At 41.3% G+C, this 23,378-nt stretch overlaps 1 protein-coding gene across 2 annotated transcripts in view; it reads right to left on the reverse strand.

Moving 5' to 3' along the window:
- Positions 1-23,378, reverse strand: part of DYM (dymeclin) — a 519,684-nt gene that overhangs the window by 286,268 nt on the left and 210,038 nt on the right. For both annotated transcript variants that reach the window (XM_029060947.1, XM_039911491.1), the window contains exons 9-10: positions 15,367-15,549; positions 6,235-6,413 (exon numbers count right to left, since the gene is read on the reverse strand). In XM_029060947.1, coding sequence (XP_028916780.1) covers positions 6,235-6,413; positions 15,367-15,549 — 362 coding nt within the window. The remainder of the gene's footprint in view (positions 1-6,234; positions 6,414-15,366; positions 15,550-23,378) is intronic.

A 23,378-nucleotide genomic window follows, 5' to 3' on the forward strand; every position in this document is an offset into this window, starting at 1 on the left:
CCCAAGCAGTTCTTCTGAGGAGGTGAACAAACTGGGATGAGGTATTTTGCTCTATGGAAAGCAATAATAATAATAACAATAATAATAAATCAAGAAGTACTCAGGACACAAGCAAAGCAGCAGCAACCCTTTGTGCTTGTATGTGCTTGTGTGTGCTTGGGGTGCTCGTATGGGTATGCAGTCCTTTATAATGAAATCACACTATGGACCACGTGAATACTTTCAACAGCACCTGAATCAAAAGACTGAAGTGTGATGACAACTGCTGCAGCACCGCCCTGGTATGGTTTCCAGGCCCTGCTATGCCACATCTTCCACAGAACACTTGCAATGCCTCGTTTCTCTAGTCTAAGCCTTTATTCTTTCCTCGTCATGCTCAGACTGCAGCAAATCCAACGGAAACTTTTCTAGGGGAGAGAGGCTAAACATCACATGGTTAACTAGATGAGAACCACATCAATTTAAAATCCATTTATCAGCTCCACCCTTCTTCCAAATTCCAGGCAATTGTTAATTTTCGACAATAAAGCCTAACAATTTCTCACAGATGGCTGAAATTTCTACTGACGATTAAGGGATCTAAGAACCCTGAAATGGAGCCAAATCATTTATCCTTCTATCAGTATCTGTATTATCAATTTAACTCTAAATCACAAATTAAGACTGTCACCACCAGAGTAATCTGCTCACGTTACTGGTCTAGGCTGCTTATTTCAACAAACATGGAAGTTTTATCCTACCATTACCTGGCTTATTTGGGGACTGTGATGGTCCAAGGCATTTTCATACAAGGACAAGACCACATGGGTTACTGAACTTACTACTACTCAATTAGTCACTCAGGCAATAGTATTTATTGACCATTTACTCTGTGTAGAGCACTGTGCTAAAAACTTAGGGGACAGTCAATCATATTTATTGAGCACGTACTTTGTGCAGAGCACTACTAGCACTTGGGAGAGTAAAATTTAACAGACACATTCCCTGTTCGCAACAAGCTTACAGCTAGAGATACTATATACTATACTATATACTACTCTCTATATACACTCTCTCTATAAACTATATATACTCTCTACTCCATATGGTCTATAGTCTATGCTATACTTACAGTATACGGGATCTCTGACCTCAAGGTGTTGACAATCTGGCTTGAGAGATAGATACTGAAATAAATTACAAATATGGGGAAGCAACTCCCCTGTGCTGGGTGGGCAGCAGTGGCATGGGAGAGAGTCAAGGGCAGAAACACAGTTTACTGCACGGAAGAAGGAAATGGTAAACCACTTCCATATTTTTACCAAGAAAACTCTATTAATACCCTACCAGAACAACTGCAGAAGGAGATGGGGTGTTCTGGGAAAGATGTGTCCATGGAGTAGCTCTGGGTCGAAGATGACTCAAGAGGATAAGACAAGACATGGGGAAGTAACAGAGTTTGAAGATTTATACAAAAGTGTCCCGAGGGAAAAGAAGGAGAACTCAAGTGCTAAAGTAGCAGAAAGAAGGGGATAAGGGAACAAATGGGGTGGGGAGAAGAGAGAATTTTCAAGTATTTTTCAGCAGTGCCCTTCAACAGTTACTGAAATCACTTCACTTATCAAGCAATCGATGGCATTTATCGAGCACTTACTGTGTGCACGGCACTGTATTAAGAGCTCGGAAAAGAACGGTAAAACAGAACTGGTAGGGTGACTATCAAGTGCCAAAAGTATACAGATCCAAGCGAATATAAGACAGAGAAGGAAGAGGGAGTCAGGGAAATGAAGACAATCAGGGAAGGTCTCCAAGAAGAAATGTGACTTTATTAATGTTTTGAAGAAGGGAAGAGTGGTGGTCAATCACTCAACCAATCACATTTATTGAGCGCTTACTGAGTGCAGAAGACTATCCCAGCACTAAGTACAGTGGAAAGCAGCGTGGTTCAGTGGAAAGAGCGCGGGCTTGGGAGTCAGAGGTCATGGGTTCAAATCCCAGCTCTGCCACTTGTCAGCTGTGTGACTATGGGCAAGTCACTTAACTTCTCTGTGCCTCAGTTCCCTCATCTGTAAAATGGGGATGAAGACTGTGAGCCTCACATGGGACAACCTGATTACCCTGTATCTACCCCAGCGCTTAGAACAGTGCTCTGCACATAATAAGTGCTTAACAAATACCAACATTATTATTACAGTGCCTGGCACGTAGTAAGCACTTAACCAATACCACAATTATTACTATTATTTCTGTTACTATTCTCCCAAGCATTTAGTACAGGGCTCTGCACACAGGAAACAGTAAATGCGACTGATTCTACATTATCCTAAATACAGTGCTATGTAATGTTAGACCAGGGGCTCCAGCGACTGAGACTATGTCAAACCTAATTATCTTGTATCTACATCAGTTCTTGGTGCATAGTAAGTGCTTAACAAATAATACAATTATCTCTGCCGCTTGTCTGCTGTTTGACCTTGGGCAAGTAATTTAACTTCTCTGTGCCACGGTGGCCTCACCTGTAAAATGGAGATTGAAACGATAAGCCCCATGTGAGACAAGGACTGTGTCCAACCTGATAATCTTGTATCTGCCCCAGCACTTAGAACAGTGCCTGGAACACGGTAAGTGCTTAACCAAAATAGCATAAAAAAAGAGAGAGATTGCTTTCCAGTCACACTTACATCTGTGAATGGAGTCTCAGCACCACCACTGTCATCTTTCAGTTCAAGGACAGAAATACAGTCATCCAGAGGTGCTAACTTTTCATTTGGAGTGTGGAGGCCAAAGGTGGTAAGGGATTTGGGGTGGGCGGGGAAGGTTGGAAAGAGAGAGGTTTCAAAGAGCTGACAGGCCAGACACCTTCCATTCTGGGACTTTGCAGCCCTTAGTGGAAATTCTCAAGACCTGTCAGAGCCCTGGACTGAGAGAGGCTGGAGGCCTCGTTCAGAAAACTGGGGAGCAACAGCCTGCTTCCGTCACCTCTGTGGAGTGGCTACCCATGGACTCAACAGTGAATTTGGAGCACTTATTATGTATGGAGCACTGTATCTAGGTGCTTGGGAACATACAAAAGAGAAAAAACAGACACAGTGCCCATCCACAAAGAGTTCTCACCTGTCTCACAAGCCCATAAACCTGGCATTATCCTCAACTCCCCTCTCTCATTCAACCCTCATATTCAATCTGTCACCAGATCCTGTCACCTCAAACTTCACAACTCGAAAATCCACCCTTTCCTCTCCAACCAAATAACTACCACACTGACCCAAGCATTTATCTTATACCACCTTGACTACCATATCAGCCTCCTTGCAGGCCTCCCTGCCTCCTGTCTCTCCCCTGTCCAGTCCATACTTTACTCTGCTGCTCAGATCATTTTTCTAAAGAAATGTTCAGTCCACATCTCCCACTTCTCAAGAACCTGCAGTGGTTGTTCATCCACCTCCACATCAAACAGAAACTCCTTACTATCAGCTTTACAGCACTCAATCAGCTCTCCCTGTCCTACTTTACTTAGCTGATTTCCCACTACAACCCAGTCAACATATTCACTGTACCTCGATCTCACCTATCTCACAGTCAACCTTTTGCTTATTTCCTTCCTCTGGCCTGGAACTCCCACATCCATACATGACAGACCACCACTCTCTGCACCTTCAAAGCCTTATGAAAACCACATTTCCTACTAAAGGCCTTCCCTGACTAAGCCCTCATTTCCCCTACTCCCTCTTCTTTCTTTGTCACCTATACACTTGAATCTGTAACCTTAGGTACTTGATATTTACCCCATCCTCAGCTCCACAGCACTTATGTTCATATCAATTTATTTTAACATCTGTCATCTTCTCAAAATGAATCAGTGTGGGCTGGCAGATGGAGCTTGGGCCTGGGAGACAGAAGGACCTGGGTTCTAATTCTGGCTTTGTCACTTATCTATGACCTTGGGCAACTCACAGGCCTTCTCTGTGGCTCACTTCTCTCATCTGAAAAATGGGGCTTAAGACCATGAGCCCCGTGGGGGACATGAACTGTGCCCAACCTGATTAGCTTGTATCTATCCCAGTGCTTAGTACAACACGTAGTAAGCGCTTAATAAATTCTGTTGAAAAAAAGTAAGCCCCTTGTGGGCAAGGAAAGTGTCTACCAACTCTATGTTTTCTATTCCTCCAAGCTCTGCACACAGTAAGGGTTCAATAGACAGCAATGATTGATTAGAGCAGATATTTTTATACACTCCTGGAAGTTCAAATCTAATCAGTCCAAATATGGGTTTTGCAGACATAAGGAAAGTGGTACAGTCCTCTGCATGCAGTAAGCACTTAATAAGTACTATGACTATTACAACTTGAATTGTGAAATCAAATACCAATTAATAATTTCTGGGGTCAGGTGTACAAGTTGTTCTTGCTGAAGACAATACAAACAGCACCTCACCTACTTAGTCATTAACTTAACAGGACAATGCAAGCATTTAATCTTTGCTGATTTTGAAAATCATACTCATATTCAGTCAATAAAGGAAAACAGACCTGGCACCCAGGTAAAAGAGACACAAGAGCCAATATTCAACTCAATTGAATTAATACGTATTGATTGCTCTCAGCTTGCAGGTCATTACATAAGGCTAATTGAGTGAGCCAAGGTTAAGGTTTTATTCTCATCCCAGTGGATGTCCATTACAAAACCTCCACACGTGGTGAAGCCAGATTGTTTACTATTTTGTAGGCTTTTTTAAGTCAGTCAAGTTTGACTTTGTTTAGTTCATTCAATAGTATTTATTGAGCGCTTACTATGTGCAGAGCACTGTACTAAGCACTTGGAATATACAAATCGGTAACAGATAGAGACAGTCCCTGCTCTTTGACGGGCTTACAGTCTATTTGGTTCTGTTAGTAAATCTGATGTGTTCCCTGCAATAGTCTGAAACCAAATTTGGGAAGTTTCTTAAGGCTAATGGATGTATAAAGTGCAATGTATTATTTTTAGAAACAATACTGTCTCTTTTTAACCCCTATACTAGAATGGGACATTAAAATAGGTTCAAAATGCTAAAACAATAGAAATGGTTGTGTGAGAACCTTCTAGCCAATATGCTATTTTGTCTTCCTGAGTTCTTCACTAAAAATATATTTTTATATAAAGAGCAAGCAACTTTAAAAACATAAAATGCTGGCACATTAAGTGGATACAGATACAAATTGTTCCAGCCTAATTTCGTACATAATAAATAATAATAGTATTTGCTAGGCACTTATTATGTGTGAAGCAGTGTGCAAAACACTGGAGAAGACACAATCAGATCAGATTCAGTTCCAGTACCACATGGGGCTCAGAGTCTAAGGTGGGGAGAAGAAAAGGTATTTACTCTCAAGTACATAGATGAAGAAACTGAAGCACAGAGAAGTTAAGTGACTTGCTCAAAATCACGCAGCAGGCAAAAGGTGAAGCTGGTAGATCAGAGCCAGGATTAGAGAAGCCTAACATTCACATTCCACACATCTTGGTATGAAGTTTAACTATAAAGAAATGGCACAGCCGCACTGCCAGATTTTTAGAAGGAGCTCTCTGACTTGAGAAGCAATTGGATTCTGGAAACCAAGATTTAAGTTGAAATGTTGTATGTAGGAATACGCTTTGAAGACCAATGTTACAATTGGGGAATTGGTTTGTGAACCAAGGCTGGATACCCAATTTTTACCAAAGTTAGCCAGCATTGTGTACTCAATTGTAGATGAGTAATACAGCTACATTAATACATTTACAGTGATTCATACATGTTCCATGATAGAATATCCAATTTTTACTTCGGCGCAAGTAAAATGGATATGTTGACCCTCCCTGATGAGTCTGCTTAATGGGTGGGTAACCCCCACTCTCCACCCTCTCTACTCTACTGCCCCACGCCCTCATTAAACTTTCCTCTCCATTTTCACCCCTCATCCCAACCTTCAATCAAAATAGTTTCCCATTTCTCCACAACTCCCAAGTGACTCCCCTCCTTTCTCCGCTTAGACCCCCAAAGTTTGTGACGTAAGGAAGCCGGTGTGTGGTGAGATTGAAACCAGCAGTAGATTTAGAAATGTACATTACCTTGTACCCATGAAATGGAAGTCTACCTATACTTCTTCCCTTCTCTACAAAGAACCAACTAGTAAGAATACTTCTTAATATTAACTAGAACACACAATTCTGTAGCTGCTTTTCAGTGTTGGGTGTACAAAATATAGAGAATGAAATATGCAATTTAATACTTACGAGATTTTCCATATCTGTACGAGCCAACATGTACGTCCTTACATTGCTATTCTGATGGAGTAACATGTACAAGAGGAGGGTGGCTTGATCAGACTTCTGCTGTTCACACAAAGCTGTATATAAACTGTTAAAATTTATCTGGAAAGCATGAGGATTGGAAGTGGGAAAAGCAGTGCTATCTGGAATATAGAAAACAGACAAAAACTTTAAAAAGCATTTATACCACAACAATTTCTTTCTTGGAGACAAAAAATCTTTCAAGCTAAGTAAACATGCAGATCCATTTGACTTCGCTCACATTTGCATTCTCTTACCGTAACATTTCTATTGCAAGGAAACATCCCATCTGGAAGATGCTATTGTAACTACTCTAATTAGTATATTCTTTCAGTGGGGAAAAAAGCCACGATGAGTCCTAAATTCGCATGAGCTGAAATTTAGGGATACAGGGGGAGTTTCTACCCAGAGAAAGCGGAGACTCAATACAAACACTAAATAAATACTTAAATTTAAATGTAAATACTAAAGTATATGGGTGTATTTTATGGTTTAAGTGAATGCAAAAAATCGAATATTTTCCCCTTAACTTTGAATAGTGTTGCCCTGCACAATCCTACTGCCCATTTTGGAAGATTTCTGCCAATATGCACTCCTGAAAAGGTATTATTCTCTATCTAGTACTGATATATTTAAAAATCCAAGGGAGGGGAATTGATGTTTTTTGATTTCCAGGGTAAGACTGAATGCTCACAAACTTTGTATTTTAACTGCATAACCTTGAATCACTAAAATAACTTTGACATACATACTGGAAAATGGCTACAAATTTTGGCCTGCAATTTCGTTATTTTTCAGGATGCCCAAATATTTTAAACCGTGATCAACTATGAAAACCACCACAAAGAGAAAAGATTTTTTAACAGTTCCACCATCTGTGCTCTTTAGAGCAAAGTGATGTAAAGCCAACACAAGTTTATCCTTCTGGAGAGGTGACTGTGGCTCTAAATAATAATTATGGTAGTTGTTAAGCGCTTGCTATGTGCCAGACACTAAAGTTCTCCCTTCTGACCTTTACAATAGTGTGAGAAAGCAACAAAACTCCTCTCATCCCACTTTGATAATTATCCTTCCCTTTTCCTTCCACGCTTAAAACTAGAGTCATTTTTTCCTATCTTAACAGGATATTCCTATCATTTTGAAATAATTGCTACTTTGTGAAAACCTTTGGCTCGTATCTTAATTTAGTTCCTTTTAGGAGGTGAGGAGAATTGGGTGATACTATGAGCATTTAAATAATGCTATCCAAGGCAATTTAGGACTAGTATTCTGTGGAACAAGATAATAATAATAATAATAATGATGATGGCATTTGTTAAGCACTCACTACATGCAAAGCACTGTTTTAAATGTTGGGGAGGATATAAGGTGATCAGGTTGTCCCACGTGGGCTCACAGTCTTCTATTTTACAGTTGAGGTAACTAAGGCAAAGAGAAGTTAAGTGACTTGCCCAAAGTCATGCAGCTGACAAGCGGCAGAACTGGAATTTGAACCCATGTCCTCTGACTCCTCAGCCCGTGCTCTTTCCACTGAGCCACGCTGCTTCTCTGAATGCCAGTAGGCATTCAGCTTCCCCTCCAGGAAGGCAGCGGGACTTGGGAGAATAATAATCATAATAATAATAATTGTGGAACTTGTCAAGCACTGTTCTACGCACTGGGGTAGATACAAGTTAATCAGGTTGGATACGGTCCCTGTCCCACATTGGGCTCATATGCTAAATCCCCATTTTACAGGTGAGGTAACTGAGGCTCAGGGAATTTAAGTAACTTGCCCAAGGTCACACAGCAGACATGTGGCAGAGCCAGGATAAGAACCCAGGTCCTTCTGACACCTAGGCCCATGCTCTATTCACCAAGCCACGAGAACTTCCTGGCACCTCCCCAATCAATATGTGAAAGAGATGGGAGGGAGTCCAGTCACTGCAATGGAAAAAGAAATCTTGCCCCACCCAAGAGGAACCCCAAAACTATAAAACATAATTGACTTTGCAAAACCTAATGTTTCTCAGATTGAGAAGCTGTAACAGTGAGAGATTCTGCGGTCCCTTATTCACCAGTCATCAATATATTTCTTATAAAAGAAACTGCCTTATGGCCATACCACCAAGACTTCCCGGCAGCCCTTGCTCTGCTCCATCAGGAGAGGGAAAAAAAGTTACATCAGTATGAGGCGTTTTCAGTCACTCTATCAACCAATGGAATTTACTGAGTGTTTATCGCGTACACTTATCACATCATACCTTGACTACTGCTTCAGCCTCCTCACTGACCTCCTTGCCTCCTGTCTCCCCACTCCAGTCCATATTTCACTATGTTCCCAGGGTCATTTGTCAAAAATCTTGATCAAGCCACATCTCAAAAACCTCCAATGGTTGCCCATCCATCTCTGCTCCAAAGAGAAATCCCTTACCATTTGCTTTAAGGCACTCAATCAGCTCGCCCCTTCCTACTACAACCCAGCCACACACTTGGCTCTTCTAGTACCAACTTACACATTGTGCCTTGATCCCGTGTCTCACAGCCAACCCCGTGTCCATGTTCTCCCTCTGGCCTTTAAGTCCCTCCCCCTTCATATCTGACAGGCCACTACTCTCCCCTCATCAAAACCCTACTAAAATCATACCTCCTCTAAAAGATTTCTGACTACGCTCGCACTTTATTTCACACTCACTTCTGTGCGACCTTTCACTTGGGTCTGTACCTTTTAAGCACTTTGATACTGACCCCATCCCCACAGCACTTCTGAACATATCTTATACCCTGTCATCCCCATCTCTAATATTCCCCATCTCTAATTAATTTTAATACCTTTCTTTCCCTCTAGTCTGTAAGCTTCTTGTGGGCAGAGAGCGAGTCTACCAAATCTATTTTATTGCCTCTCCTAAATGCTTAGTATAGTCCTCTGCACACAGGAAGAGATTAAATACCAATGAATGATTAATTGCATTTCAGACAGTACAATAAAACCCCTAGAACATTGAAAAGGTTATGACTGTTGACCCTATTGCTCTTTTTGAACTAATCATCACAGTCGTTGACTCATATTGGGTTTTTTAAAACTTTTATCTTTCCTATGTACCTGTTACCAGTCCTCTTTCCCCACCCTTAATCTTTGATTGTGAGCGCTTGAGAGCCAGGGACCACTGCAAATTCTCAAAATTCACTCGTTCTAAGTGCTTAGTTCAATAATTTTTTAATGGTATTTGTTAAGGACTTACAGGTGCCAGGCTTTGAACTAAGCACTTGGAAAGATACCAGCTAATTGAGTTGAACACAATCCATGTCCCACTGGGGCTCACAATCTTAATCCCCATTTTATAGATGAGGTAGTTGAGGCACAGAGAAGTGAAGCGACTTGCCCACTGTCACACAGCAGACAAGTGGCGTTGCTGGGATTAGAACCCAGGTCCTTCTGGCCACAGCTGCTATGTACTTTGCATAAAATAGGTGCTTAATACATTTTACTAAAGGAATGAATGACATTTTAAAAGCTAGATTCAGGGGCCACATAATGAAAAACTGACATCACATATCAGTTCTCCTATAATGTATGTTTCACTAAATAGTTTGGGTAACACATTGTTGGGGAATTAAGCAATTTTCTTCAGACAACACACACCTATCTGGTTAGAACACGAAATTATATTGAAACAAATTTATGTATGTGCATGGCCTTAGTCAATGCAAGAGTATCATAACATCAGTTTTCCTTAACAAAAGGTTCTTCAAAAATATAACTCCCTTTGTTATTGGAGAACTGACAAAATAATACTCTATCAATTATGTCAATTACTCAGATTAAAAAGGCCATTTCTGAATCCTTCATTGTTGGCAGCTATTTTCACGATGAGTAGCTTTTATAAGCATGATTATTGAAGAAAACAATAATGAGATTATAAAAGCCCATGCCTTTACATAGGTGTTGACCCACAAGTCCCAGGCAGGGCAATGCCTCAGAAGAGCAAGAGCAATAATCAAATTAATTTAATCTAATCATTCAATCTAGAAGTTTCATTTAAACAAATTTTTCATGGTATTTGTTAAGTGCTTACTATGTGTCAAACACTGTTCTAAGCCCTGGAGTAGATACTAGTGAATTTGGTTGGGTGCAATCCCAGACCCGCATGGGGCTCATAGTCAAAGTAAGAGGGGGATCAGGAAAATTGAGACACAAAGAAGTTAAGTGACTTACCCAAGGTCACACAGCAAGCATTTGGCAGAGCTAGGATTAGAACCCAGGTCCTTCTGACTCCCAGGCCAGTGGTCTATACACTAGGTCATGCTGCTTACTTAGAGATGTGGATGGCAATAATTATTAGCTTCTTGAAAATGGGCAATTATATTTGTTCTCTAACATGTTTTTATAGTAAATATTTACACAAAGTCAAAACACTCCAAGTATTGAGAACTATTTTTCGAAAATGTCTCAGAGGGGAACAGGCTAAGCATTTATAGGTACACACATTTCATATTCTGGTCTCTCCCACTTTGCAGCCTACATCATGTGAGTTCACTTTCTTGTGATTTTCCTTGTTACTTGTTTGAAAAATTCCCCAAATATCCAACCCCTCCAGACCCCTTGTGCCACCCCTACCCCATCCTTATTGTCTTGTCCCAGAGCCACCCTTAGGTCCCCCTTCTAACCTCCACTTACACCCACTTCCTCAGAGAACTCATTTGCTCCCACGGATTCAACTACCATCTCTATGCAGAAAATTCCCAAATTTGTATCTGCAGCCCTGATCCTTCTCCTTTTCTGCAGTCTCACATTTCCTCCTGACTTCAGGATATCTCTACCTGCACATCCCACTTATACCTCAAATATAACATGTCCAAAACAGAACCCCTTATCTTCCCACCCAAAACTCTGTCCTCCCTCTTTCCCATCACTGTAGTCAATACTACCATCCTTCCTATCTCACAAACCTATAACTTCGGCATTGTCCTCGACTCATCTCCCATTCAACCCACATATTCAAGTCATCACTAAGTCCTGTCAGTTCTACCTTCACAACATTGCTAAAATCTGCCCTTTCCTCTCAATCCAAACTGCTCTCATGCTGATACAAGCACGTATCCTATTCCACCTTGATTACTGTATCGGTCTCCTTGCTGACCTCCCCGACTCCTGTCTCTGGCCACTTCAGTCCATACTTCATGCTGCTACACGGATCATTTTTCTACAAGATCTTCAGTTCATATCTATTCACTCCTCAAGAATCTTGAGTTGCTCCCCATCCACCTCCGCACTGAAGAGAAACTCCTTACCACTGGCTTTAAAGCACTCAATCAGCTCACCTCCTCCTATCTAACCTTACTGATCTCCCACTACAGCCCAGCTCCTCTAGCCCCAGCTTATTCACTGGGCCGTGAGCTTGCTTTGGTCACCACTGACCCCTTTCCCACGTCCCCTCCCTGTCCTGGAACTCCCTCCCCCTCCAAATATGCCAGACCATCACTCTCTCCACCCTCAAAGCATTATTAAGGCCACATCTCCTCTCAGATGCCTTCCTTGATTAGTCCCTCTTTTCCCTGGCTCCCTCTCCTTCCTGCATCATCTAAGCTATTGGATCTGTGACCTTTGGGCATTTGATATTTGCCCCACCCTCAACCCTACCGCAAATATGTACATAATTTTAAATTGTGTATTATAAATTACTTATTTATATTAATGTCTGTCTCCCCCCTAGAGACTATAAACTTGGAACATGTCTGTCAATTCCATTCTACTGTACTCTCACGCAGCATGGTGTAGTGGATAGAGCACAGGCCTGGGAGTCAGAAGGTCGGGAGTTCTAAACCCGGGTGTGCCACTTGTCTGCTGTGTGACCTTGGGCAAGTCACTTCACTTCTCTGGGCCTCAGTTCCCTCATCTGGAAAATGGGGATTGAGACTGTGAGCCCCACGTGGGACAGGGATTATGTCCACTCCGATTTGCTTGTATCCACCCCAGGGCTTAGTACAGTGCCTGGGACATATTAAGTGCTTAACAAACACCATAATTATTATCTCCCAAGCCCTTAGGACCATGTTCTGCACACTGTAAGGGCTCAATAAATACCAGTGATTGAACAGGAAAAATGAATCATCCAAAGGTACTCAGAGAAGGGAGGCAGGAAGGTAGAACAGAAAGATCCAACTAGCTATGAGAAGCAGTATTTCCAGTCTTTCCCAAAGAAACTGGCAGGAATCATTGCAACATAAAAATGGAAGGTTTTTTCTGACACAATACCCAGCATCAGTTACCACAATGTTCTTAAACCATGACAACCCTGGATGAACTCTCCCAAATTTGATGCATCAGAATGGAAAATAATTTTACAAAACAAAAGAGTAAACTCTTATGATTACTCAAAAGACCATCAATCTTGACCACTCGCATCCTTTTTTCATTATAAACCAAGATCTCTTTTAATATTACTTAGTCAATGATTTATGGATATGACTGCAAGTGTTGAACCCTTTCCACTGAAGGCTAATACACTCACTTCCCAGCTTTCAACATTTTCTTCACCTTTGTCTTTCATTTTCACACGCATACCTGGGCCTAAATTTTAGGACCCAACAACTGGTAAAATTTGAGAAAGAACTCACCCACACCCCCAGTTTTTTTTTAGTTTCCAAAAAAAGTCCATTTAAATCTTCACCCTTTCTCTAGGTCATATCTGCAGTTCTCATAATGGTGGCACTGTGGTTCTATCTGGGACAAGAACTCCTTCCTAAACAAGAGCATTATCTGGAAATATGATAAACTAGAGAACCCCCACACTACAAAAAGCTCACCCCTTTCCATCTACTTCTTTCCTAGTGGTCAGTACCAAGAAGAACTTCATGTATCCTACCAGCGCAGTTCGGCAGCATACATTTGAGGATCATAAATCTACACATCCAGCCCTGATCTCTCTCCCTCTCTGCAGTCTTGCATTTTCCTCCTGCCTTCAAGACAGCCCTTCTTGGATGTCCTGCTGTCACCTCAAACAACATGTCTGAAACTGAACTTCTCATCTTCCCACCCAAACCCTGTCCTCCCCTGGCTTTTCCATCACTGTAAACAACTCCATAATTCGCCCTGTCTCACAAGCCCAAAGCTTGGCATTGTCCTCAACTCATTTCTCTCATCCCACCCACATATTCAGTCTATCACCAAATCCTATTGGTTCAACCTTCATAAGAATGCTGAAATCCAACCTCTCCTCTCCATCCACACTGCTACTATGCTGATCCAAGCACTTATCCTTAACCCAAGGTGGGTTGCCTTGACTACTGCACCAGCCTCCTTGCTGACCCCCCTCCTCCTGTTTCTTCCAACTGCAGTCCATACTTCACTCTGCACCCCAGGTCATTTTTCTAAAAAAAGTTCAGTCCACGTTTCCCCAATCCTTGAAAACCTTCAATGGTTGCCACCTCTGCATCAAACACTTTGCATTAAAGCATTCAATCACCTTCCATCTCCCTACAAAAACATTCACTCCTAGATGTTCAGCTCTTAATAATAATAATAATGTTGGTATTTGTTAAGCGCTTATTATGTGCCGAGCACTGTTCTACCACTGTTCTAAGCGCTGGGGTAGATACAGGGTAATCAGGTTGTCCCATGTGAGGCTCACAGTTAATCCCCATTTTACAGATGAGGTAACTGAGGCACAGAGAAGTTAAGTGACTTGCCCACAGTCACACAGCTGTCAAGTGGCAGAGCTGGGATTCGAACTCATGACCTCCGACTCCCAAGCCCGTGCTCTTTCCACTGAGCCACGCTGCTTCTCCAGCTCTTGAGAAACAGTCACACAGAGAGATACACTTAAACATATCCCTCAAAAGGAAAAAGACTGTCACCTGTGCTGGCTAAATTTATAATCACTCAGGCATGGCAAATAGTGGTATAGATTTCCAGAAACCAAATGAAATCCATTTCTCTGAATAATTTCCCTGGAACTAGTTAGGCTATTTAGCTTTTTGGGGGTGTTTTTTGTTTGGTTTCTTTCAGGGGCCCAGGTGACTCTAAAATCAGCACAGGGTAGAACAATTTGATATCTTTATAGAGGTAACCCTCCAGACTATGAGGATTGTGGGCATTCATTCATTCAATCATATTTATTGAGTGCTTACTATGTGCAGAGCACTGTACTAAGTGCTTGGAAAGTACAATACAGCAATAAAGGGAGACCATCCCTGCCCACAACAGGCTCCCTGTCTAGTGGACAGGGATCACATCTACCAATGCTGTTATACGGTCCTCTTCCAAGTGCTTAATACAGTGCTCTGCACGCAGTAAGCTCTCAATAAAAACAATTGACTAATTCCTCCTTGGATTTTTAATTACCTGCAAAGTGGCATCGCTTCATTATTGCAAGTAATCTAAAGTGGATTAAAATTTCAACATAAGCGATTACAGGCTATCTAGAATAGAAATGGGTCAAAACCTTATCTTGGTTTCAGAGGAATACAACATTATTTCTGAGTCACAGATCTGTGATTTTGTACCTTATGTAATCAGTTCTAACGCTGTTATATAAATAATGCACCTAGATGTACAAGTACAATTTTAAAATACAGACTCATTATTAGGGCGATCACTATAGGGAAAGCACAGATGTAAAATCTAGAGACTTTCAGTGAAATCAAAGTGCTGCATCCCAAGTCTGGGATTTTTCCTGCTTCCTTGGAAGGATCAATCAATCAATCCTATATACTGAGCACTTACTGTGTGCAAAGCACTGTACTAAGTGCTTTGGAGAATTACAACATAACAGAGTTCCCTGACCACACTGAGCTTACAGTCTAGAGGGATGAAGACAAAATGTAGAATAAGGGGTTGTCTTGTCTTATGCTTTTGAGTTGTCTGCGACCCGTAGTGACTCCATGGACACATCTTTCCCAGAACACCCCATCTCCACCTGCAATCATTCTGGTAGTGTGTGCATAGAGTTTATTTATTTATTTTTTTCAGATTAGCTTTCCTTGGTCTGAATGAGGTTCCCACTTCCGTCAACTATCTGGATCAAGTAGAAAAAGAAAATGGACTGTGATGACTTATTTGCTTGTTAAAAGAGAAAATCTTTTAAAGGTACAAACCTTGCGTATTTTTAAATGATGTAATGGCTTGTCTGTAGGGGTTTGGGGTATCCGGAGCATCGGTCAGGTTAGCCAACACGAGCAGAAGCAGGACACTTTGACTGGCTAGAGGTGAGGCCTCATCCTGCTGGGGGGTTGATTTGCTTCCTACTCCACCCAGAGTGAAGACCGTCCACAGCCCAGCTGAAGAGGAAAGATGAGAGAAAATTTTGAGTAATCCCTTTTTTAAGAGTTAACCGTGAATTTTGTGGACTGGGAGATCCACAGTGCAACTAGAAAGCAATCAAAACGAGCACTGATTCAAATGGCATTTAACCACCTTTATCACACTGGTAGTTCTACAACACAGGAGTTTGTGTTCTCGACGAACCTTGTGTTATGAGAAAATTCTACTATATTATCTATTGAATCAGTGAGAATGGGACAGGATGTAAATGGTTTGAAGATATCATCATGACTGACAATTTCTGATTTAAATTCCTATAGTACCGGTAGTAGTAACAGCAGCAGAAATGACATTTATTGAGTTCCCGGTGTGCACTTTGGAAAATACAATTGAAAGAAGTGAAACATTCCGTTTCCCTGTAGACTGTAAGCTCCTCCGGCAGACTGTAAGTTCCTTGCAGACAGGGATCATGGCAATCAAGTCTATTGTATGTAGTTTCCCAAGCCCTTAGAACAGTGCTACCATCACAGGAAGAACTCAATGAATACCACTGACTGATTATAACCTTATTACCCATTGATCTTTCACTAAATTAAAATTTGCAAAGTTAAAGAAACATTTAAAAAAACTCAAAATACTCTGTTGTGCAGCAGGATTACCCGTTTGATTGATTTGACTGACACTTCATACAAGTGCACATTTCTTCCTATATGGAGTGGACTTTTGCAAACCTGGAGATCATATCATACCAGTAAGAGCTTGTGTTATGGGAAGAACTTTACCAAGTTCTTCCATCATGCTAAATCCAGTATATATAGTGAAAACACATTTTAGAGCTTTTTGTTGCTGTTCAATTCTCTGCTTTTGTCTGAGAAATATGCCCAGTTTGGAGTCTGAAAAACCAAGAATTAAATTGGATGAACTCTCACATCATTCTCACATTTAATGCAACTTTTCACGGATGTAGGGTGATGTACCTGGAAAGCAATTTTTTTTGCTGGGTGGAGAGGTTGACCAGATTTTAGGTAATGCAGCCTTAATGACGTCAAGAAAGGCAAGCAACTTCCCTCTAGTTATTTGTTAATAACCATGGCATTTATTAAGCACTTACTACGTGCTAATCATTGTGGTAAATTCAATGTTATGCAATCAGTCATGTCTCTCTGTCCCATACAGGACCGGCAATAAGAATTGTTAAGCAATCTATCTTATTCCCATTTTTAAAATGAATAAACTTAGCCACAAGGAGGTTAATAATAATAATGATGATGGTATCTGTTAAGCTCTTACTATGTGCCAAGCACTGTTCTAAGCAGTGGGGTAGATACAAGGTCATCAGGTTGTCCCACGTGGGGCTCACAGTCTTAATCCCCACTTTACAGATGAAGTAACTGAGGCACAGAGAAGTTAAGTAACTTGCCCAAAGTCGCACATGGCGGAGCCAGAATTAGAACCCATGACCTCTGACTACCAAGCCTGTGTTCTTTCCACTAAGCCACGCTCCTTCTCAGAATTTGCTCCAGATCACACAGTAAGCCAGTGGAGGAGCTGAAACTTGAATCTGGGTTTCCTGGCTCCTAAAATGTAGCAGGCGAGATGATTTCTGTTAAAAACATTACAAAAGTTATCCTAGAGTTCTGCCCCCTTCCTTTCTCCCAGCCTCCTTCTATGGTTTTCTTTCATCCACGAAAATTCTCCAGTCCAAAGGGGGCCATGTTAAGACTCTGGTGAGCCCAAGGAAGAGGAAATCTGGTGCCCCTTCCACCCACCTTTCCTCCAACCACCTTTCCTCCCTTAACACTGTCTCAAGATCTCGTGACTCACTCCTCCCCATTTTATGGCTTCCCTCCCCCCTGCTAGTAGGGTTATTGTGAGCCACCCAGAAGGGCGGAGAAAGGTGGGAATGGTGCCACCTGGATGACTACCTAGCCTTTCAGCCTCAGGCAACTGTTCTTTTGTACAGTGATTTCAGTGACCCTAAAACAAAGGCATTAACAGCCTAACTCTCCCCTATTACATCAACTAATCAATAGAATTTATGAAGCCCCAGCTGTGGCAAACCATTGAGCTTAATGGAATTTGCTTTGGGATCAAAGGCAGTGCTAAGGACAATGTGTCACTGACAAAGAAAAATGACATCCTGCAAAATGACAACCTGTGAAAATGTAGGGTGCATTTTCTGGCCTCTCATCATCAGAATGAGGACAGTTCAAACACTGACAGTCAAGGGGAAGGCAAGTCCTACTGTTTACAAACACGGGCTTGCTACAGAAGTAGTGTGGCTTAGTGGAAAGAGCATGGGCTTGGGATTCAGAGGACATGGATTCTGATCCCACCTATGCCACTTGTCTGCTGTGTGACCTTGGGCAAGCCATTTTACTTCTCCGTACCTCAGTTATTCATCTGGAAAATGGGGATTAAAACTGTAAACCCCAGGTGGGACAGCCTGATTATCCTGCATCTACCCCAATGCTTAGAACAGTGCTTGGCACATAGTAAGTGCTTAATAAATACCATAATATTATAAGGTGCTTGAATAGTCTCTTTTTTATATATATGGTATTTGTTAAATGCTTACTATGTGACAGGCACTGCTTTCATCATCTTTGCAATAGCGGTGCTGATCTGCATTTAATCATCCCCCCTCTTAGCCAGAACCCTGAAGTTTAGCAGAGCGAATTACAACTGGATGGGACAAAGGGTGCAGTCTCTGGTCACATAATAAAATATCTCTAAGACTTTAAAGGAAGCAAACACCATCGTACTCTCTCCCAAGCACTTATTACAGTACTCTCAACATAGTAGGCCCTCAATACTACAGATTGGTTCTTCTATTTTGAATACCATCAGTAACTACTTGCAAAAACCAGGGCAAAAGCAAACACAAAAAGGCCATCATCAACAAAAATAAATAGTTAACCTCCAGACAACTTGACTGAGCTTGAAAAATGGCAGAACATTAGAGCAGGGCATTTGCAGGCAAGAGGGATTGTTTCAGTGGACAACCTCGCATCACCAGTCACTTCTGTCTCCTGTTAATAATAACAACAACAGCAACAATAATACCACCTCTGGCATTATTTAAGTGTATACTATGTGCCAGGCACAGTACTGAGCACTAGGGTAGATACAAAGCAATCACGTTGGACACAATCTACCTTCTGCATGGGCCTTAGGGTTGAAAGGTCTATTTTACAGATGAGGGAAGTGAGGCACAGAGAAGTTAAGTGACTTATCCAAGGACGCATGGCAGGCAAGTGGCAGAGCCGGGATTAGAACCCAGGTCCTTTAGACTCTCAGGCCCATGCTCTAGCCACCAAGCCATGTTGCTTTTTTATGGTATTTGTTAAGCACTATGTGCCAGGCACTGTAATAAGTATTGGGAGACATAGAAGCTAATCAGGTTGGATCCAGTCCATGCCCCACGTGGGAATCCTAGTCTTAAACCCCATTTTACAGATGAGGTAACTGAGGCACAGAGAAGTGGAGTAACTTGCCCAAGGTCACAGAGCAGACAAGTGGCAGAGCCGGGATAAGAACCCAAGTCCTTCTGACTTCCATGCCATGCTGCTTCAGGGCTCTAGGTGCAGTAGAGTTTAAGGCCATGCTTTCACATTTGGCAGGTTCTTTTTGTACGGTCTCACTCACGAACGTAGATATTGTACTCAGAAAATTCCTGGGTGGTTGCTGTCATTTTTGCAGAATCCCCTCCTTGTCTGTGTTTGCAGATCGGGTGTGGTCACACACATGGACTCTTCCGTAGTGCTGTGGAAGTGCACACAGGGCCATGGAGCTTCTTTTTTATGAATAATAATCCTTGGTTTGATGGTGGTCAAAATCTATTTTAGCATTTTACCAATGTTCCTTAGTTTTGTTTGTATAGTGTCTCAGATATTTGTTTGGGTCTCCCTGTACTCACGATTAGGAGCCAGGAACTGCAAGGGGGTTTTTTTTGTTGTTTTTTTAATGGCTACTTAAGAGCTTACTATGTGTCAAGCACTGAACTAAGCGCTGGGGTAGATACAAGAAAATCAGAACAGACACAGTCTTTGTCCTACTTGGGGCTCACAGTCTTAATCTCCATTTACAGATGAGAGAACTGAGGCACAGAGCAATGAAGGGTTACACAATAGACAGCTGATGGAAGCAGGGTAAGAATCCAGGTCCTCTGGCTCCTAGGACCAAGCTCTTTCCACTAAGCCATTCTGCTTCTCATTTTGACAATATACTTTTTGATTTAATCATTAACTACAAAATGGGACAGATATCAACATTTGATTCTAAATCATTTCTTCCTCAAACACGGCCACTGTAAAATCAAAAAGTTCTCGGACAGAATTCTCCCCTTTTTTATCTTTAGACTGTCAGCCCTCTGAGGGACAGACATCGTGTCTAATTCTCACCTGGGCATTCTTACCCAGTGCTTAATACAGTAAGTGCTTAATTAATTCTATTTCTTCTACTACTACCAATTCTACTACATGTAGTTTCCTCTCTCAAGGGACGGTGATTTCAACACAGGCCCACAGCCTGCCAAAAGGGCTACTAATATCTCCAGCACCTCAATCAACCAATCAATCAATCAAATTGTATTTATTGAGTGTTAACTGTGTGCAGAACACTATGCTGTTTGTGAGAGTACACTGTAAGAGAGTTGGTAGAAATGTTCTCTGCCCACAGTGAGTTTACAGGCTAGAGACTCTATAAGATTCATCGGTTACACTTGCACAAAACATATTTAGCAGTGAAAGGTTGTATCTAGATTTCGATACGCACTCTAAGACGATATTTTCAAAAGCAGATTGTAAAACTGCACTCCAAAGAGCTGGGAGAAGTGATGGTATTATTACCACAGGCTACTGGCTTCCTTTCTCCAAGTAGGTGGGATGATTAAGTATTCATCAGCTCGGAAGCCCACGCCCATTACTCATTAGAACAACCAGGGCTAGTAGACAGACGGGTGTCATCAGACATTGCACTTGTAAAGAACCGCAAAAAGATGTAGTAATCTACTTGATCCATTTGGAAAATATGGGCATAAAGGAGAAAAATGACCAGCAGATACTTTTCAAGTAATGAGTTTTAAACTCATCAAAGAAAAATATGGTTAAAAAATACACTAAACAGCCAGTGGTCTTGCAAAAGAATCATAATGAAGAAATAGCATATATGAATATATTTCTTTGAAAATGTTGAGAAACTTTGAACTCATTCATTTTATGTTAGCTTTTCAACCCATTTGAATCAGTGATCTTTCGAACTACCTTTATCTGTGCTCTGAAGCAGTCTGCATATTTAAGACAGCATTTTACATCTCTGTCTTCCTTTTTCTTATTTTTAGTGGTAAACATCATTTCTACATCTTTCTCCATAGGAAAAAACTGGACACATTCCACAACCCATGTCATAAAGTAAATTGATCTACTGCAAGCAAAAGGAATCTTCCAACAGAAAAGAAAAAGTTTATGCTTTCAGCTGATGCCTGGTTGGGATGACTCAAAACTCTTAATAAGGCTTCATTTTCCTGTTGGCAAAATTATTTTCCTACATCTGAAGAAATATCCTAAAACAGGATTCCACTATGTTTCTACAGGTTATAGTTTCTCCATGAAGATTTTAAAGTTACCCTTCTAGTGTTCTCCATGTTAGGTTAAGGAAAATTAATTTATCCTAAAAATAAAGGAATAGTTGGTCAGATTTTGACCCAAAAACCAAGGCAATATAATGTATACTATCTGCATATACACTAGAGAATCACATGGCCTAGTGGAAAGAGCACAGGTCTGGGAGTCAGAGGACCTGGGTTCTAATCCCAGCTCCATCACTAGTCTACTGGGTGACCTTGAGCAAGTCCCTTAGATTCTCTGTGTCTCGGTTACCTCGTCTGTAAAATGGGGACTGTGAGCCCCACATGAGACATGGACTGTATCCAACCTTATTAGCTTGTATCTACCCCACTGCTTAGTACGACGTGCTTGACATGTAGTAAGCATTTAGCAAATATCATTTTTAAAAACTGTTAGCAGCATGGCCTACTGGGAAAATCACTGGGCTACAGTCCTTGCTCTGCCAATTGCCTGCTTTGTGAACCTGGGCAAATCACTTAGTTTTAGTATGCTTGATTTCCTCATCTGTAAAACAGGGATAAAAAACCTTCTTGGACTGTGAGCCTCCTGTGGCATAGGTATTGCCTCAGTTCTATTATCCTGTATCTACTTGAGTGCTTAGCACATAGAAATAACTTAATATCACTATTGTCATTGTTATATTTATCCTGGATATAAAATCTGTAAAGATTTAGGTGTGAGACACAAAGACAATACCAAACACAATTAAAATCACCAGGGTATACCTGCAAAGGTGTCAGCAAAACCTGTTACTTTAGGCACTACTGAACAGATAAAAACATGACACTAAAATATTTTGATCATCACTGAAATGCTTTAAAGTGAATATGCACAGGTCTGTTTACTTAAATCAGATTATTTTGAAGATATGATTTGTCTAAATGGTATTTTCTTCATAAATTTAAATACATAGGAAGGAATATGAAATAAAATACTGAGGGCACATTCTATTCTCATCAAGGCCATCAAAATCCAATCAACAGACCTACAATATGTAACTACCAGGACGTCCCAATCTTCAACAGGATTAGATTAATTTACTCAAGAAGTATGGGAATTTCAGAAATAAGTATCAATGGCACATTAAAAGAAATAACTGGATCATGACTCTTGGCTGTAGCTGTACTTTTCCTCTTTTTCTTTCTTTTCCCTTTCTTCTCCCCCATAATTCTCTCTGACATTTTAATTTCCTGACATTTAATCCTTATTTTCTTCTGCAACTCAACAAACCTGACATTTTGTTGGCTTCTTTTTTTTCTTCAAATTGTCTCTCTTTGGGTGTCTCTCTTTTTATCCCTGCTCCTATCGTTGTATCCTTCCAGAGCCTCTCAATTCTTTTTTTTTTTGCCTTCTTTTAGATTTTCCTTTCTGTCTTTGCCTGTTCCTATAACTCTATCCCTATATTCTTTTCTCTCTCTCTCATCCTTTTAATTTTCATGCTTTCCAACCATCTCTCACACTGCTTATTACTCTCCTCCTATTCCTTGGGCAGGAAATGTGTCTGTTTATTGTTATATTGCACTCTCCCAAGTGCTTAGTACAGTGCTCTGCACACAGTAAGCCCTCCATAAATATGATTGAATTGAATGAAGAGCATTTACCTGTCATTTTTGGTGGGCAGATGGTGCACATTTCTTTCCTGCCCTTCCTCTCTTGTGTTCCCCATCTGCCCAAACTTGAGTATTGAGTGAAGCTTCGGCTCAATTGTGGAACCAGTGGATCCAGGGAGAAAGTAGATGCAGTCTCAGGGCCCATGTCTTATTCAGAGGAATTTCTCCTACTGTACTAGCCAATCAGAGACCAAGGCAACAGTGACCACCAAGCAAGAACCCATAACTCAAGTAACCATTTTAGTAATGATTTGACTCCACGCACCCTCCAGTTATCACCCCATCTCCCTCCTATCATTACTTTCCAAACTCAAGTGAGTCGGTAACACAAACTGCCTCCATCTCCTCTTCTCCAATTCCCTCCTTCAGTCCTTGCAATCTGTCTTCGGCTTCCTTCACTCCACTGGACCTGCCCTCTCTAAGGTCACTAATGACCTCCTTCTGGCCAAATCCAGTGGCCTCTAATCCAGGCAAATCCTCTTGGACCACTCAGCTGCCTTTGATACTGTGGACCATTCCCTTCCCCTGGAAACACTATCTAACCTTGGCTTTCCTGTCAGTATCCTCTCCTGGTTCTCTTCCCACCTCTCTGGCTGCTCCTTCTCAATG

The sequence above is a fragment of the Ornithorhynchus anatinus genome, chromosome 3 (assembly GCF_004115215.2).
Source record: "Ornithorhynchus anatinus isolate Pmale09 chromosome 3, mOrnAna1.pri.v4, whole genome shotgun sequence".
In the NCBI taxonomy this organism is placed as follows: Eukaryota; Metazoa; Chordata; class Mammalia; order Monotremata; family Ornithorhynchidae; genus Ornithorhynchus; species Ornithorhynchus anatinus.